At 35.5% G+C, this 15,230-nt stretch overlaps 1 protein-coding gene across 1 annotated transcript in view; it reads right to left on the bottom strand.

Moving 5' to 3' along the window:
* Positions 1–15,230, bottom strand: part of Ktn1 (kinectin 1) — a 114,447-nt gene that overhangs the window by 42,172 nt on the left and 57,045 nt on the right. The window contains exons 20-31 of the mRNA XM_023701724.1: positions 14,414–14,482; positions 13,708–13,745; positions 12,279–12,369; positions 12,060–12,128; positions 10,754–10,791; positions 9,647–9,737; positions 9,498–9,566; positions 9,129–9,166; positions 6,391–6,481; positions 3,668–3,736; positions 2,635–2,669; positions 268–358 (exon numbers count right to left, since the gene is read on the bottom strand). Of these exons, the coding sequence (XP_023557492.1) occupies positions 268–358; positions 2,635–2,669; positions 3,668–3,736; positions 6,391–6,481; positions 9,129–9,166; positions 9,498–9,566; positions 9,647–9,737; positions 10,754–10,791; positions 12,060–12,128; positions 12,279–12,369; positions 13,708–13,745; positions 14,414–14,482 (789 nt within the window). The remainder of the gene's footprint in view (positions 1–267; positions 359–2,634; positions 2,670–3,667; positions 3,737–6,390; positions 6,482–9,128; positions 9,167–9,497; positions 9,567–9,646; positions 9,738–10,753; positions 10,792–12,059; positions 12,129–12,278; positions 12,370–13,707; positions 13,746–14,413; positions 14,483–15,230) is intronic.

The raw sequence follows: 15,230 nt of genomic DNA on the forward strand, positions 1-15,230 counted from the left end.
AGTAATACCTGCTAAAAGCAGGGCCAGGGAGATGGCTCAGTAGAACAAGCACTTGCCTGGCAAGCACAAGGGCCTGAGTTCAATCCCTGGTTCCGAAAAAAAAAAAAAAAAAAAAAACAACCTGCTAAAAGCTTCCAACAGAAAGCAGTAATCTTTTCTTACAAAGATTTAGAAATCTAAAGTAAAATTAGCTTCAAAGAAAAACTTCTTGAACTACCTTTATACAATGAAAAATAAAAAGCTTTGTTCTTATGAAGATTCACTTACATTGTTTTTCTTCCTCTGATGTTCAACAGCATTCTTCAAAGAATCTAACTCATTTTGGAGCCCAGTTATTTCTTTCTCTTTTTGTGAAATTCTAAACCAGAATAAGAATACATATTTTCAGTGGACTAATTTTAGATAAACAGAAATATAATTTAAATATTAGCTAACAAGTAAAACAGTAACTACCTATCACTGTTACTATAAAAAGATAATGGCTCAAAACCTGTTATCAACTTAGTAAGCTTAGCCACTGTTTACCACAGAAAGCCTATTCTACACATTCTTAACTTTAGAAAGTTACAAATTGAAGTTTACACATATTTTAAAACAGCTGAGGTTTGTGCTAAAGAAAATTTTTAGCCCCCAAATACATAAATCATGAATATATGAACTGCTGTAGTTATTTCCTTTTTTTATCTGGTAGTGCAGTAGTTACTTTATTCACTCACTTGTTTGCTGGTGATACTGGGGAGCAGAGCCAGGGCCTTCACGCCTTCACACTAAGCTACCTCCTAACCTCATTCTTTTTATATATATATATTTCAATATATAAAATCTATTATATATTATAAGTACATATATTTATTTGGTACAGGGTCTCACTACGTAGATGGGACTTGTAGTGATTCTCCTGTTTTCAGCTTCCCAAGTGCTGGGATTACAGGCGCCCTCCTTTAATATTTTTGAAATAGGATCTCACTGACATCCCCAGGCTGGGCCCAAACTCACAATCCTCCTGCCTCAGCCTCCTAGAGTGCTGAGATTATAGCAGCATGTTCCATTAGTAGCTATTTCTCTAAGGACTAACAACTGATATTGAACCAGTACCTTACCTGTGCTTTTTAACAAGGCAATGAAACCAGATACGATTTTTAAGTGGCTCACCCACAAAGACAGCATGATATTAAAATGACAGGTGTTCCCCTATGATTTCCACACCAGGATTCATGTTCCCTCCCTGCTCCATCTAGTTTGTTTGTTATTTACCAGTAAAGCAGAAGGCAATGGCAAAGATTCTACCGACTGAGAGTGGCTTGGTAGAAAAGTAAATCACAAATGAGTTTTTCATAAGAAATATATGGATTTGGCTACAAAGCTAAATCATATATATCTCTTTCTTAAAGTAAGAATAAGAGACTGCCCAGCCCACAGTCCATAGGGGTATAACCCTTAAACTAAACATTACTGTTTTGCTTATTTATTGTTTGAGCCACAGTCTTGATCTGTATTACCCAGGCTGAACTCAAAAAATTCATGTAGGCCCAAGTGACCCCTGCCTCAGCAACAGACATAGCTATAATTAAAAGTGCATGCTGCTATGCCCAGCCTCTTGTTTTATGTTTTTAAAAGTTTAAGAAAAGACAATGGAAAGAAAAAGGGAAAGGAAACAGAGACATATGTACTCTACCAGGCTTAAAAGTGTTCACTATCAAGCCCTTATTTTTATTTATTTTTTTTGGCAGAACCGGGGATTAGAACTCAGGCCCTTCTGCTTGCCAGGGAAGTGCTTATTCCACTGAGTCATCTTACCAGCCCCTTCAAGCCCTTATTATAGAAATGTTGGGTTTGCTTCACATAGTCGAAATTTATAAAGACTTACACCAGTATGTAATTCTAACCTTATAAAGAATCAACTCTGTCAACAAACCAAGAAAGAAGAACATTTATATTACTTATGTCACCTGTGAATATACTTAATGTGATTGAAATTCAACATGTTGAGACATATTATACTATGACATATCTGAAATGACTTTGAACAGTCTTTTAGATAAAATTATAGGCCAATAAGCAAGAGTTTCAGTAAAAACAGTTCTCCTTAAGAGTACAACAATGAAGATTATAAATTTTCTTTAAATACAAGAGTTAAATTTGCACCACTGAATTCCACAATGAGATTTTGGAATAAAGCAGACTCAGTGGAACAACTGAGATGATTAAAGGGGATTTAGCAATGCCTTAAGTAGTTTGGTATGATTCAGTTGGGTGTTTTCTGAATGCCTAAGGAAAAAAAAAAAAAAAAAAGATAAAACAAAAACAAAAATAAAAGACCCTAAAAACTTTCAAACATCCTCCTTGAAATATTTTTCCAAGGCAAAAAGGATATAAGTTGGCAAAAAAGCACAGGTAAGATCCACTGCCCTGCAGCTCAAGATATCTAAATAGGGCTGGGGATATAGCTCAGCAGCGCAGCACTTGCCTGGCAAGTGCAAGATCCTGAGTTGGATTCCTAGTACCCTACCAAAGATATCTAAATAACTATAAAAATCATGTGAATATCTGCAGGTATATCAAAATGCTTCTGTGAACTACAATGCACACAAAAATTTACCACCTACCATACAGTGAATAAAACTTAGTACTTACACTTTAACTAATTCTTCATGAGGGGGAAAAGACGCCTATTAGAAGAAATAAATGCAATTTCAAAACAAGCTAAGACAAAAAAATAAATTTTTTTCAGATATCAATTAAGTCAAAGCTAAAATTCCATATTTATTCCCCATACCAGCATTGAAGTGACTTTAATAAAAATATATACAGATTTACAAAAACTACAGAGTGTTAACTCCAGTCATTATCATTACTACATACTTAAATTCTTTAACAAGCATTTATCCATCTCCTAGGAGCAAAGTTGTAATATTTTTAGTTTTCTTACTGCATAATTCATATTATAAAATTCTTACACTTGCAAAAATTCAGAAAGAACATTAAATGCAATAAAAAGAAAATCTAGTAAATTATTTTCCTCACATACAAGAGTGTATTTTACATATTATGCAAAGATACATGGCCTTCACATATGATATTTATTTCTGATGATTAAAATCTCTCAAACTAAACTAATAGAAGATTCTGGTCAACAACTACTTGGATTTTTTTGTCCTTCAAAATGTATTGAAATATCCATGAGTCAAAAAAAATTGTAGGTAATCGTTTTTTATGAACTGTATTTTAATTTTATCAAGCCAAATAAATCCTTGGAAAGGCTCTATTAATAGTCTCAGGCCATCATTTATGATATTACATATTTACTAATTTCTCTCCAATTACTGTTTTGTTTCAGGGGGTAAGAGAAAAAGTGTGTGCATGCACACACACATTTCAACTCAGGTCTACATAATTTTAACTAACTAGCTAATAAAAGCATTTTTGAGAATCAGAAAACATACACAAACACAGAGCTCAAGTAGTAATAAGTGTATATTTTTATAAATTGTAGTTGTTTTATTTGGGATATTGTTTTAACTTTGTTTTATAGGAAATTCGGTAAACACAAATACAAAGACAAACATTTTATTCTTGATGAAGTTTTAAAATGGAAGATAGTTACTGATTATATAATTTTTTAACCACATTAAAAAAAGGCAAAACATCCAAGAGTACCAGTACCTACCTGTTGGTAATTCTGTTGCTTAAACTGTTCAATCTGGGATTTAAATAATTTGTTTTCATCTTGTACCTCCTTTTTAAAGAAAAATTAAATATGAATATCTAGATTTTTATTTTCACATAAGCTTTTGAAATATATTATAAAATACAGAAAAATTCCAAAGTAGCAACAATTTTAAAGGATATAATAAAAGCTGTATTAAAACATATGTAGTTACATTTAGCAGTAGCCTGGGTGTGGGTATGTCTCAAAAGGAAAAAAAACAGTAAAAGAAGTAGATCCAAGTACTTATAGGCTGATACTTCATGTCAATAAGGCAAGGGGCCTCCACCTTGACGCGTGCAGTACCTTGGGATGGGCTTTTTGTTGTTGTTGCTGTGGGGCCTGTTATATGCATGACAGCCTAGCAATATCCACAGCTGCTATCTAGTAGGTTCAACACTTATAATGACTAAACATGACTTCATACACTATTCAATGTACCCTGCACAGCACAGCCACTGCAGAAATGGCCAGGATTTAATAACAGCTAGCTTCATTTTAAAGGTTGCAATGTCACTTTTAGAACATACTGAAATTACATATGAATTTTTAAAATCTAAAATATCTTTATGATTGGAGAGCTACCATTTTCCTAAGACTAAAACTCAACAAAATACTTATATTTTAGTACACAAACATTTAAACTCTACAAAAACAGAAGGAACACAAAAGAAATCTAAAGAAAAACTGGAGAGGTGGCAGGGATCACCTCATAAGTAACAAAGGACTAACTTCCCTTATAAATTAGCAAAGTCATCCCAGAAGGAAAAATATGGGAAAAAAAATTAAAGGATATTTTATGTATAAATGGCAGACACATATGAAGAATGCTGACCTTCTCTCCTAAGTACAAATTAAGAACAGTCCTACCCCTAAGATGTTTGAAATGCAGTGAGATAGTGAGGTTAAGCTTAATAGCCTAAATCGTTTGATAATAACAATAAGCTTGTCTTCTGGATGGTTAACAACCTAAGTTTGCAGACCAAAATTAGAGAAAAAGGAGGGCTACAAGGAAAGCCAACATTTTGGCCCTAACCTTCTAAGGTCAATTAGACTCAGGACATATGAGAACTTGTACTGTAATGTCATGTACCTCAGTAGCGTCCCAAATTTTCTGATCAAGAAGATTATGGGGCCAAAGAGGAAAGTGATCGATGACGTAGAGTGTGCTAAGGAGAGTCACATGGGGAGAAGACACTCTCTCAGGCTTTCACAGAGAGCACATTGGCCAAGCAATGGCCGTGACTCATCCACATGGCTGACACTGACAAAGGTTCTACAATCTGAGGTACAGGATCTCAGGATAAATCCTGAGGGGATTTCACTGACCTTCTCAGACCAAAAAGCTACAACTCTTATTGCACATGTCCTGCTTTACCTTGGTCTTAACCATCCAGTGAAAAGTATGAAGACGAAATTTAGGAAGTAAAGCCATGCTGTTATGTTGAGCTGTGGGGGACTCGGGTCAACAATTTCTGACATTGCCAGTTAAACAGAAGACCCAATGCTATCATGGGCTACTGGACTCTTTTAGAATATTTTGCTGAGTTTACACACCTACAATATTCAATAACGGAACTTAGAAAAAATAGGGTACACAGATGAATGTCCATTTTGTATCTGTGTATTCAAAGTGGTTAGGATAGATATATAGTTGCATTCTCTTAATGAATAGAATGATTTGTTCTAATGGGGTTTGTAAATAGGATCTTAAGTCCACATCTTGTACAGCAATTAACCACTAAGAAGAATATATGCAGTGTGTTATTTGTTGAAACTGTACTTCCGATTTCATTTGAAACTGTCTCATTGCTATGTGTTTATCAATAAAATTTTCAAATATAAAAAAAAAAAAAAGAACAATCCTATCATCTTTCAAGTACATTATCAACTGTTCCCACTGCCTGTCCACACTGGAAAGAAGAGGCCTCCATTGGCCAGGGTATAATTGTTAAGGACACCTTCGGAGGGCAATTCCACTTGGGAGGGCCAGCATGACACAGAACCTACTCTTGGGGCATGAACTGTGAGTGTGACCACTCCATAACACTGCAGGGACCAACATGTGCTGACCTTTCAATGTGATGTAAAACAAAACATGCAACACTTGAATTAACACTTGCCCCAGAATTTTACTTCTAGGACTTCATAACAGATACACTATGGTTATGCAAGTGGAGGTACAACCATACGCTAAGGTGAAGCCATAAAAGTTAAGAGCAGAAATATGTGTATGTGGAAAGTGAAAAATATTTGTAACTGGAGCAAAGCAAAAATCAAAAGTGTGTTTAAGGCAGGTGAGGTGGCACATGCCTGTAACCCCAGCTCTCTGGAGGCTGAGGCAGGGGGCTCAGTGGAGTTCAAGGCCAGCGGGACTATACAGTGAGTTCATGGCCAGCATGATGTACATATACCCCGTCTCAAAACACTAAAACAAAAAATAAAAAAGACTCTGTAATTATGTACTGCATGTTTTAAAAAGTATACACAAGTTCATGTATTTATGCATGGATATTTTTTCAAAAGATGTAACTAATATTGATAGTAATTACCTCTGAGGAATGAGACCCATGTCAGAGTGGATGGCTCATTCAGTATTTTTTTTTCTAGCAGTTAAGACTTGTTTAAAACATAGCCAGAGATATTAACTCAGCCAATAATTAATTTCAAATAATTATATTCACCTGTAACAGCTTTGTTTTGCTAGAAAGATCACGCTCCCTTTCTTTTAGCATATCTTCTACCATCTTCATTTCATTTTCCTTTTCTTTCAACCTAGAGTTTTTATAAAGGCCTTATTTTACTAGCATACACAAAAAAGGAAAGTCAGAATCCAAGATTGCCTCTAGGAAAATAACAGAAACAGTATATCTACTGGCTATTTCTCTTCATACACCAAAGCTAAGTTTGTCGTAAAAGATTATTTCCAAGGTAGCTGTTTAAAACCACTACAGCTTTATTTATATTTAATATTTCTGAAGCAAACATGGTTTTTTTCTAGGCAACGGTTAAGATAATGATTAAAATCAACTGTATTTCATCAACATATTATACAAATTACTTAAAGAAGCAAATTTTATTGCCAAGAATCTTAGCCATGATTTAACCTTGGAAATTACAACATGCCCAATGGTTGTGCTGAACAGGTGTCACACACAATTTAACTTGCTACTCCCTTTCCTAGTCTTGATGTAAGTCTTAATCTAGCCCATGTGAGTCCTCCTAGAACTCATGTCTAAACAACAGACCTCTAATATAACATTTAACACTATTAAATGAGCTGTTTGTGTCCCTAGGGAAAAATCTTACCCGTTTCACTAGCCCCAGGGTCTTAAAGGACACAATAAATCCTCATGTATTTGCTACCCCGAACACTATGTGTATCCTACGTTGAGCAAGAAAAAACGTCAACATGCTGACAGATCTATATGAAAAATAAGGCAGCATATATAAGAGTAAGATTAAAGAATGAAAGAAAGAGTAAATCTTAAATGCATATTGTTTAGTGGAAAAAGACAACCTGAAAGATCTATATACTATATGGGCCCAACTGTGACATTCTGGAAAAAGCAAAATCATTAAGACTATAAAATGGGGCCAGGGGCGGGGGGGGGGGGCCTGGCCCTAGCTCAGTTCTTTAAGTGGCTGCTTCCACAAAGCTGTCAGCCTCAGGTTGCTGGAGTTCGATCCCCACAACACTCCAGCCAGCCAAACCTGCCCTGAAGGCATTCGGAGAAAAAAAAAAAAAAAGGGGGGGGGGGGACCAGGGAGATGGCTCAGTAGAATAAGTGCTTCCCTGGCAAGCGCAAGGGCCTGAGTTCAATCCCTGGTTCCGAAAAAAAAAAAAAGACTATAAAATGACTAGTGGTTGCCAGGAGTTCAAGGAGGCAGGGGGAATAAATGAAGTTGGAGTGGGATAAATAGGAAGCACAGGAGAATTTTAGGGCAGTGAAATTATTTAACAATGTAATGATGGACATACTATTATGCATTCATTAAAACCTACGAAGACTGAGCCCCAAAGGGAACGAAGACCTTTAGTTAATAACAACATATTGCTACTGCCTCATGAAGTGTGGTAACTGCACTAGGTTAGTGCAAGATGTCAACAGGGGACTGCGGGACAGAACTGATACAGGTTCTCTGTGTACTTTTCTCTCAGTTTCTCTCTATAACCATAAAAATGTTTCCCCTCCCAATAAAGTCTATTAATTTAAAACACAAAGGACAAACAAAATGTAAAGCAGAAATAAACCTAAAATTATATACTTTTTAACTCGTATACCTACAACAAAAAGGCCACAAGTGTATCTCTTCTAGAAGATGAAAGAATTCTTCCAGGTATGGGATGGCCGGGGAATGGAAGCCAGGGCCTTCACAGTAAGCTACATTCCCAGTGATTTTAACACTAAAATGCTAAGTTGCCCAGGTGGGGCTTGAGTTTGGTTCCTCTAGCTTCAGCCTCCCAGAGTGCTGGAATGACAAGTGTGTGCTACCATAACCAGCTGAAGTCACCCTGACAGGTACACAATACCCAAGAAGTAAATAATCATGTATAAACTGAGCCATCTCGGTGCCAAGAAAAGGCCTAACACCCTGACTATCTGGGTTCAAAAGACACGGTGTAAAGGGGTTCTTCTTAAAACAGACATCAGTAGGACTGACGGGCACTGCATCAAAGAAAGATCCTTAAAACTAACAAGAGGGAAACAGAGGCCGAGGTTCAGATACCTTCCTCACCAATGTAGACTGATTAGACTTATGAAAACAGCCTAGTATTCTAGGATGAACAGTTAAAAAGAGCCAACACCTCCTATGATGATCAGAATCAAAAGTTTTACTATTTAGCACAGAATATTTCACATGGCAAGTTTTATTTTCCTTATGAGCAAGTTATACTTATAGCAAGATTCAGTATCAATATTATGGCTAAGATCATTTTGTTTAACTCAGATGTTATTCTATCATATTAAACTAGTTTTAATTTGAAACAAATTTTGTTTATATAATTGCAAATTTTGTTTTTTAAAAAAACCCTTAAAACCAGTACATATTTGAAGAATGAATATTTGAAAGAATGACTTAGATGGCTTGGGAAAGGATAAAGTCACCAGGTATTTAAAAGTATTTAGAGGGCCTCTGCTTCATTCTACCAAAAAGAGCTTATTTGCCTCCAGACTACAATTAATAACAAGAAGAAACTATAATTACTTTTGACCCATTTAGGCCAAGATTGCAAATTTTTTAACTTTTGTATGAAATGATCTGGAAACAATCAAGGAACAGAATTTAAAGAGAAAAAAATTTACTACGTTCTAGTATTACGAGCATTTCAAAAATGAAACACTAAGCATTGAATGAAGAAGCACATTCTGAAAAACAGCAAGTTCTTACTGATACTGCTGGCTAAAAGTATACTTACACAATTTCAAGTTCTTCATACTGTGATGCAGAATGCACCTAAGAAAGATTCATATTTTTAACACTAGCAACAAATAAAACCAAGTATCACAACATGTATACAAAATCAACCCAAAACACAGAAACATAATTATGTGGCAGATTTGTTGGTAAGCCACTTATAAAACAAAGAATGATTTTTATCAAACTTAGTTTTTGAAAGAGAAGGCATTTAAAAAATTAAAAAGGGAATATTTATAGGATTAGGTTGATGAAGTTATTTTAACAATAACAAAATTACAGTACAATAAGAATTATCTGGGCAAAGAAACTGACCAGATTAAGCTCTTTATTAAAGAAACTCAGTCCTTATAATCTACATATACTATACCTCTTGCAAGTCATGTCGTGCTATTTCTTGAACATGAGCCTTTAAAGATTCATTTTCTTCTTGAAGATCCTAAAAAACAATAGGTATGAACTGATACTCAAATATTAAAAAGGTTTTTCTTTTTATACTTTTGTTTTTTAAAGTCTTACCTGTAACCATTTCCCTCTATTGGCTAAGTCTTTCTCCTTCTCTTCTAAAACAGCTTTCATGGTATTCACCTGTTCCTCCTTTCGTTTTAATCTGATAATATATTAACAAGAAATATGAATAAAAATATTACATGAACATAAATAATGGAGGCTGGAAAAATATACCCACAGCCCAAGCAGATTAAAATAAACTAATATTTCATGTTAAAAGGATAGACGCTGGGCATGGTGGTACACACCTGCAATCCTAGCACTCAGCAGGCTGAGGCAGGAGGCCTATCACAAGTTTCAGGCCAGCATGGGTTACACAGTAAGATCAAGCCTAACCTGAACTACATAGCAAGACCGTGATTCAACAAAAAGAATTTAAAGGCCTGCCAGATAGCTCAGCAGACTAAAGCACCTGCTTAGGCAGAGCACAGGGGCCAGAGTTCGATCCTTGGTGTGCAGGCACTGCCTGTGGGGCACACTGAGACCACAACTGAGACTGGGCGTAGTGGTGCGCACCTGTAATCCCAGCGCTTGGGAGGCTGAACACAGGTGGATCACTACGAGTCTGATCTAGGTAGTGAGACCCTGTAGACCCTGTACTAAATATATTAATAAAAATTATATATATATGTATATATAAAGAATTCATACAAGACTTTAGAGACTATCAAATTAGGAAGTATAGGACAATTAAACAAATTGCTCTATCTCTGAAAATCCAGACAATAAATACATTAGGGTAGCTCTACAATAGATCTCCCTGTTTTAAGAAATGCCAGCAAACTTAGACAGCTTATTACAAGTGGATTGAGAATAAAATACATACCTAGTTTCACATGACTATTTATATAGGATGAGAGCTATAGTCACTTAAAGTCATATTCAGATCATAAATCAAAAAGTAAGAATTCACATCCTACTCCTTTCTACCAAAAAAGAAAAACACAAACAAAACCATATAGGTTAAAGCATAATGAAAAAATGCAATACTGTAAGGCTTTGTGAATAATTTGATGTTTTCTAAAATATTAATTGAAATAAAAGCATGTTATAATTGTCATTATATTTTATTTCTGGAAAAGGTATTTATAGGTAAATAAGAAAAATGGTACTTACAAATTCTGTAGCTCCTGAACTTGAGAAGTAATAGATAACTGAAATACAAAGTACAAAAAAGGTAATTCATAATCCTTTTGCTTTATGATATACTTAGCATTCTTTGACATTTACAAAGGCCCCAGCTCAAATTTTTATGCCCAAATGAGATGTTTTTATTACATTCTACTTGACAGTAAAAGTAACAACAGTATAAGAGGAGGGGCTAAGACAAGGAAGATGGTGATAAATAATAAGTCTAAATATCGATATTTTTACAATTATGAAAGTAAAATTACTAGTTTTCCACATACCTTCCTACAGCTCAGTTATCAAGGGTAACTATTTAATAGGACCCTATGACTGTCCTTCTGAAGTACTCTATTACTGTTCTCCTTTTCAAACGTACCAGACTGGCTATTAGTAGTTTTGTCTCCCACTCTAGTCTCACAGCCCCTTCAGATCTTAGCACAGGTCATCAGTTCTTCAGGAGGTGTCTCTCCTAACGTCACGATCTGTGTTACACAAGCGTATTTTTTTCACTATACCTTGTTTTGTTCAACATATGATCTCTAATCACTAGTACAGAGTTTTGATAGGGAAGAAGAACTGAATAAATACTGTTGAATAAATCTGTTAGGTGAAAGAATCTTTTCTTCTACCCCATAATCTCAAATTTTTGAATAAAGCCTCATCAGGTTAAACTCCATTAAATTCACGTAATTCTAATAAACACATCTACCTCTGGGGGGAAAAAAACTTATAATTTTGTTCTACAGACAGAGGTTGAGTAATACATACTCTATAATAAATTATTCTGTCCCAAGAGTTTTCCCTTTTAAGGGTGGAATTTAAAAGAAGAATTTAATAAGTTTTTAGTATTCTGCTTTAAATTGGCAAACAAAAATAAAATATTAACTTTGTTTTTTGTTTTCAGTACCAGGGATTGAACTCGGGACCCTGCACTTGCCAGGCAGGCACTTATTCTACTGAGCTATCTCCCTGGCCCGAAAATGAAATATTAGTACAAAAAACATTTTAGGAAAAAATTTTGACAGCTAAACTTTAAAAGGTATACAATATCAAGGACATCTGAAATCAAAAAGCGCCGGGGCTGAGGAGATGGCTCAATAGAATAAGCGCTTCCCTGAAATCAAAAAGCGTATTTTCTCACATTAGGTAAAAAAAAAAAAAAAAAGTATTTAACCTAACTACTGACAGCACATTACTAGAAGACTTTTTCCGAGCAACAAAGAAAAAAATCAAGTAACTCATAAACAACACATAGACTAATAAATCTGTCATGCTATGGCTCTGGGATTTTTACCTGTTGAGCCTTTTCAAGCTGGACATTTCCTATTTCTTCTTTTAGAGCCTCTATTTCCTGTTTCAAATCCTTGACAATAACAAAACAAGACAAGATTGGACAATGGAAACACATAAATTGACATAAAATGCAATGCAAAGACAAACAGATGAAATTAAATGACAATAACTAAAGTTGATAAACAGAAAAGCAAATACACTATTCTCTTTCTCCTAATACCTGAACAGTTTTCTCCTTATTAGCAACTTTAAGAAGTTCAGCTTCTAGAAGTTCTTCTACAGATTTGATCTTTCCATCTTTCTCATGGATCCTTAAATAAATAAATGTAGTATTAACTTCAATAGAAATCACCAAAATCCATCAAGATACCAAAAAAGCCACCAAATCTCAAAATGCTTCGCCAAATCCACGCTTCCCTATTTTAAGTAAAATAGCAACCTATTCTTGCAAAATAAAAAACAAAAAAGCAAAGCTCTTCCTAAATGAGACTTAATCATCAACTATTAGCTGGTTGTAACTTATACACAAGTCGGTGATTACTTACAAAAGTACATTAGAAGGGCCCGCAGGATAGCTCGGTGCACTAAAGTGCCTGCTTAGGCAGAGTACAGCGGTGGGGTTTGACCTCCAGCATGCCATGCTGGCCCCGTACCAGAAGCACACTGAAACAGCGATCAGACTGGGCATGGTGGCAAACACCTGTAATCCCAGTGCTTGGGGGGCCGAAAAACAAGGATCACTACGAGTCCGATCTGTGTAACAAGACCCTGTACTAAATACATTAAAAAAAAAGTACATGGGGAGCCAGGCATGGTCGCTCAGGACTGTAATTCCAGGTCTTCTGGATGCTGAGGCAGAAAATCTGCAAGTTCAAGTCCTGTCTGAGCAATTTGGCAAAACCCTGTCTCAAAAAAATAAAAAGGGGTTGGGGAAAACAATAAATAAAAAGGGGTTGGGGAAAACAATAAATAAAAAGGGGTTGGGATGTAGCTGGATTCAATACCCAGTACTATCAAGAAAAAAAAAAGTACATGAAGAATGTAAGATTTGTACTATGAAGAACAACTGGGAGAAAAAAGGGTCCCTCAACAGTACTAGCTTCCAAGATGCTGAAAGCCGCAGATAACAGACACAATTATGGCATCAAACTTCACAACATCTAAAGAATGCAAAGAATTGATCTCTCCAGAATAACATGTTTTTTTAATAGTCCCTACTACAAGACAAAAAATAAACAATTTGATGTCATACAAAAATAAATAGAGGAGGGGCCAGGGAGATGGCTCCGCAGAATAAGCACTTTCCTGGTAAGCGTAAGGGCCTGAGTTCAATCCCCGGTCCCGTAAATAAATAAATAAATAAATAAATAAATAAATAAAGGGGCCAGGGAGATGGCTCAGTAGAATAAGTGCTTGCCTGGCAAGTGCAAGAGCCTGAGATCAATCCCCAATTCTGCCTAAATAAATAAATAGAATCAATGTTAGAAATTAAGAGTAAATTTGAGAAACACAGCTAACTTCATTTAGTCTATTAATAAAAATTCTAAAGTCAATGTGGATCCCCTGTCCAACTAAGCAATGAAACTAATTAATGCATACTGAGAAAATAGGTCAAAAGTAAAAAGGTTTATAACAATGTTACCACTTACACTTTCTTAAGTTCTTCAACTAGAGATGCAAAAGAAACCTGAAATAGAAAAAACATCTTAATAATTTGTTCAAACCCTAAGTGGGTCAGAAGCAGAAAGTTACAGGGCCAGGAAGCTAGCTCAGCAGCGTAAGCACCTGCCCCAGGCCAACAAACACAAGCTCCTGAGTTTGATCCTAGTACTGTTAAAAAAAAAAAAGAAAGAAAAGGAAAAAGAAAGAAAGAAAAGAAAAGAAAGAAAGAAGAAAAAAATACAATTACCATTCTACCAAAATTTAAATGGAAAAAAACAAGCCCACAATTTTTTTAGATATTTTAAATGGTGAATAACAAAAAAATAGCATTTAAAAAGTAGTTTAAGCCTAATTATAGACAACAAAAGAAAAACCATTAGATAAATACCTGAATTACTAATTCTAACCAGACAAAAAGACAAAATACAACTAGAAAACAGCCTCATTTCAAGCAGCAGATTATTTAGTTTTATCTTTTTACTACTGTATAAAAAAGCAATGACATCCTAGTCTAGACTACACAGTGCTTGGCATGCAGACAGCTTTTAATAAATTGTATTTTCTAATACTGACAATCAAGTAACTAACTGCTCACTGATTAAAGCTATCTACCTTGGAAGAGAAACAGACAAAAGATGTGGTATTTCTGCATGTAACACCTCTGTCCAAAAGAGTTGTGGAACACATACATACCTGATCATTTTGCTTAGCCTTTAAATCTTGCACTTCTTTTGTCAGAGATGAGTTTTCTGTTCTTATTGCCTTTTTTCAAAAACATGTAAGAATAACATACTTTTACCTTCTGAAAAAGTAGGTAGCTTCAAAATAATAGCTTCTCACTTTTCTTCAGTTCCACCTTTTCCTCTCTGGACGAGCTACAATCTCGCTTGCTCCTTAATCAATTCTATGCTGGCCAAATGGCTGTAATTCATTTATCCCCACAAACATTTCTACTTACATTTCCACACCTTCAAAACTACATAGTATATCTCTTGCAACTCATCCATGGCCCTCTCTAAATTCAAATACATCTTTACTTACTCTTCCCAGTAAGCCTGCCCTACTCAGATTAGTTAGGGCTAAGGATAACAATGAACCAGAACCGCACTCTTCTTCCTCTCACCCCCAGTGAGGGTTCATGAAGTCTGCTAGCAATCATCTAGTCGTAATCTGCACGTGAGTGCAAGTGGACCAGCATGCACAGTGTACACCTCATTAACGCAGGGAATGGTACCATTAACTACACATTTTTTCTATTTGTGAGCATCTGAAATTCGATTTTAAAAGGTATTTTATACATTTATAAAATGTGAGTAGTTAATAGTAAGTTTAATAGCTATAAGATAACCTTGGGTTCAGGAAATAGCTCAGAGGTGTTAAGTGTCTATCTAGCAAGCAGAAGATCCTGTGTTTGATCCCCAGTATGGGGGAAAGAGAGGAGAGGAAAAGAGAGGAGAGGGGAGGGAAGGGGAAAGGAGGGGAGCGAAGGGGAGAAGGGAGGGGAGGGAGG

The sequence above is a fragment of the Octodon degus genome, unplaced genomic scaffold, assembly GCF_000260255.1.
Source record: "Octodon degus isolate 3935 unplaced genomic scaffold, OctDeg1.0 scaffold00007, whole genome shotgun sequence".
NCBI lineage: Eukaryota > Metazoa > Chordata > Mammalia > Rodentia > Octodontidae > Octodon > Octodon degus.